Source organism: Atta colombica, unplaced genomic scaffold (assembly GCF_001594045.1).
Source record: "Atta colombica isolate Treedump-2 unplaced genomic scaffold, Acol1.0 scaffold198, whole genome shotgun sequence".
NCBI lineage: Eukaryota > Metazoa > Arthropoda > Insecta > Hymenoptera > Formicidae > Atta > Atta colombica.
This window is the reverse complement of record NW_017259291.1, coordinates 875733-880221: the sequence shown is the minus strand read 5'-3', so window position 1 is coordinate 880221 and position 4489 is coordinate 875733. Positions and strand designations below refer to the sequence as shown.

Below are 4489 nucleotides of genomic sequence, written 5' to 3'. Positions count from 1 at the left end.
TATATATATATATATGTGTGTGTCCATATATATTCAAACATCTCTCTTTTTTTTGTAAAATTACTTATACTTTTTAGTGTAATACAAATAATAATAGTAATGATAACATAAAAAATAATTAAAGAGATAATTTTCGCATTGTACGTTTTAGAAAAAAAAAACAAGTTTGGAAAAACAGTAAAAAAAATTGCTTATACACAATTATGCATAATTTTATTATACATAAATAATTTTTTTACATTTCTTCAAATTTGATTTTTTCTTGATTTCTTGATCACCGAAATATCACTTTTATTAATATTTTATTGATTTTATTGATATTTAATATCAAATTTATAACATTATTTATAACAGCAATACTTACAATCTCTGATTAAACATAGAACATATACATACATACATGTACCAATTTAATAAAATATGCAATAAAATCAATAAGACATCAAAAGTGACACTTCGATAGTGATTTGAATTCTCGAAGACTTTTACAATATTATTAGATATAGAAACAAAATTGTAAAGTGCTATTTAAAAAATTTAGGATGACTTTGATTTTCTTGTAATTTTTTAAATCTTTGTATCATAAATATTGTAGCCTATATAAAACAAATAAATTCTCTTCAATCTTTTTCTTTTAATTGAAAAATCGTGCGAATCGTTACGCTAAACACTCTGTATATATTCTGTAAAATTATGATTTTGCCAGAAATTTCAGGTTCGAATATTTATGTAGTGTCAAAAACATATTTCAATTGCATTATTTGATCCCGATAATAAACTATTTCTAATTTTTTTTTATTATTTTTACATGCAATCTAGAATTATTTGTAATTTTTTTCTAATTATTATTTTGAAATATTGTTTATATTTCCTTAATATTTAAAAACAATAATGCATTCTCTCTCTCTCTCTCTCTCTCTCTCTCTCTCTCACACACACACACACACACACACACACACACGCACGCACGCACGCACGCACGCACGCACGCACGCACGCACGCACGCACGCACGCACGCACGCACGCACGCATACATGCACGTACAGCTCAGTATATTAAAAAAGCAAAAAAAAAAAGAATAGAAACTAATAATTTCAATATTTCACATAGAAAAATTTAGTCTTTTGTAATTTAAATAATAAGACTGATTTTCAATTAATTAGTATTTAAAATACAAAATACTTTTAATCTTTCATTTTGAAATATACAAAATATTTTTACTACGCTAAAATACAAAATATAAAATATTTCATGTGCATCACTAAAATATACAATACAAGATACAATTGTTACAAATATCATTTATTAATGAAATTAAATTATATATTTTTTTATAGAAAAATATTTCAAGTACACGCTCAGCCCTAAATAAATTGTGGAAAAGAGCAAATGACTGCGAAACAAGATTGATAAGAGATGATTTTCTTTTTAAGAATAATTATTTAAGAATAAACATTGTTTTTTTTTCAATGTTTTTAATGTTGCATATACATGTTTTAAGCAATATTATAAAAAAAACATTGATTAAACATATTTTAAACATGCAGTTTGAAACAGTTTAACACATGTTTAAAACATATATAATCAACCCTATTGCAAAATACTCGAAATACGTTTTGAGGATATCATATGAAACTTCTTAAGGACTTTATAAGATATATTAAGAACATTTTTTATAAATTTTTAGAAAAAATTCTTAAAATAAGAAATGAATAAGATCATGTGGTTTTATTGCTAAAAAAATTACAAAATTAATTATTTAGTTCGCTAAAAATCTAGATTAAAGACATACAATTTTTTGCCCAAATAACAAGGTGTCATTATTTTGATGTCAATAATTAGTCATGTTATAGATTATTGAAGTCATTACCTATTTAAGATGTAATAACAAGTCATCTTTTTATAAATTAATGAATTCATTTATTTATCCATCCTACGACGTATTTACAACGTCATACTCTTATTAACTTATTACGACAAATAGCTGACCTATCGACGTATTAGTTATATTATGGCCATTATAACGTTATTATAGTAATCAATTAATCACTACAATAACATTATAAATTGATCACTATAATAAAATTATTACAGAGATTTATTAATAACGTCATTTATTTATGTTAACAACATCAAAATAATGACGTATTTTCGATGTCAGTTTATAACGTTATGTAACTGACAAATCCGTCATTTTAAATGTTTGATTCGTCAAATTAGTCCTAAGAATGATGAATTAATAACGTCAAATAGACGACATCTTGATATTTGGGTACATCATCTTGAATATGTTTTTGATTTAACATACATTAAAACTATTCTATTTAATACGAACCTATTCTTATAATACACACATAAAGAATAAGATCATTGTTCAAAATTGACTTGTAAGAATCGATTGAATAAAACTTAAAAGAAAGAATTTTTGTCGTGCTAGTATTGCTAAAATTTCATTGGCTGATAAATGTTCTAATTCATATTGTAGACAGCTGTCATGTATAAATTGGAAATTATATTGACAAATTATATTGACAAATTATTTAGCTTATAGTCTTTCCGAGAGAGAATTCAAAGATGTTTCTTCAGCAACATCTTCAAGAATTCAGAAAATTAATTTGTTAATTCATTTGTTATATGAAATTCTTTCTGCTCAGATTCCTCTTTAATTGACAAGCTCTTTTTCATCCTAAAAAAAACATTTTTTTGTTTTATTAAAATAATGGTACGATTAAAATATCATTCAGTTGAATAAGATAAAAGATTGTTTTATTCATGATATATTTTTGCTTATTTAGATAAAATCTATATAACAACCATCTACGAAAAAAAAACAGAATTTTTCTAAATAAGCTTTATTTTCGATTTAGAAAGTATAAAATACAAACTTTTCTAGAAGAACACATGTAAGTGAATATACTTTATAAATTAGATCATCATGATGATATTGAATAGTTTCTATTTTATCTATTATTCCAGCTTCTTTAATCATAATGATAAATTTTTCTGTTTGTTCTACTTTCTCTGCAGCACGCAAGATTTCAGTTAGACAATCGAAGACATTAATAATATTATTGTAATTCTTTGCTTCCAATAAATTACAAAAAATTGATAACAAGCCGGCATTTATTAATTCGTTCAAATTTTCAATTGATCCTATCGTTATTATATCCATTACAGTCCATGCAACTATATATTGTGCTTCTTCTGCTCCCTACAAAAAAAATGAAAAATGTATTAAAAAAATGAATTTATCTACAAAATTCTTTATTGAAATATTTAAAGCAGATATTCAGCAGATTTGTTCGTATATAAACATGCTTACACATTCAAGTATTTCTATCAATGGTGATAATAAACCAGCATCTATTACACATTGGATTTGTTCTTTGGTATTAACCATTTTGTAGATTGCCGAAACAATTTCCACTACAATACGAGTATCTCCGTTGACGAGACAATTTCGCAACAAGGTATAAAGATGTGACAAACCTCCAGCGAAAATTACAGCATTTGTTTTATAAGTATCACCTGATTCTACTATATGTGCAACTGTGCGCAATGCTGGAACAAAGATATTTTTTGCTTGCGACATCAGACATCCTAAAACTTGCGGTAGAATGCCAGTTTCCAATAATGCATGTATGTTATCATCGCATCCATCAGTAAGGTAAGCGAGTATCCAGCAGGTACTGGCTGGAATAAACAGCGTTATAGCATCTCAAAGTTACAACAAATTATATAATATATAAATATAAAATAAAACGTGTATATCTTACAAATTACGCTTTGATTTCGAATAGTAAGTAGGTAACTAAATATTGGTAGAATAGGTCTAATCAATTCAATGGCTAAAGGTGGATTCTTTTTACATAAATGGAACATAGTCTTTACGATGTTGCGCAATGATATCATCTGCATATAGGTATATTATAAGTATCAGAAAATATTGAGAAATGATATTTACTTATTAAAAGAAACATAGATTTAAAACTTTATTTAACATAAAAACTAAGTATATATTGCTAATTTGTGTACTAAAAGCAAACATCATTAGAGTTGTTTAATATTTCAAAGTAATTTCATAAAAACATGTAACATTTCCAAAAATATACATTATTCTTACTCATTTAGAGAAATGTAAATATTACTAATTCAGATATTAACAAACCAAGAAGAAAAAAAGAAAGATTCAAAAACAAAAAATATTTTATTTTATTTGGATTTTATCTCATATAACAAATTCAATAATATTGATAAAATAAAAAATATTTATAAAATATTTATAAAAATACTTTTAAATTTTAATCACAACTATAATAATTTAATTTCTTTTGAATAAATATAGTATATTTGAGATTTTGATTAATCAATATTATTAATAATCAATATTATATATTTGTAATAATTAATACAATAAAAAGCTATTTATAATAACTGTAAAATATCTTGATGAATAATTATTATTTACATTCTACAATCATTAGTAAA

The 4489-nt window shown here is 24.3% G+C and overlaps 1 protein-coding gene across 1 annotated transcript; it reads right to left on the bottom strand.

The window, feature by feature from the left end:
- Positions 1-2803: 2803 nt before the first annotated feature.
- Positions 2804-3919, bottom strand: LOC108686859 (importin subunit alpha-8-like). The gene is made up of 4 exons (XM_018192355.1): positions 3778-3919; positions 3324-3694; positions 2919-3212; positions 2804-2818 (listed from the first exon to the last, which is right to left on the bottom strand). Exons 1-4 carry the CDS (start codon positions 3917-3919, stop codon positions 2804-2806), a joined length of 822 nt encoding a protein of 273 aa, XP_018047844.1.
- Between the last annotated feature and the right edge of the window lie 570 nt (positions 3920-4489).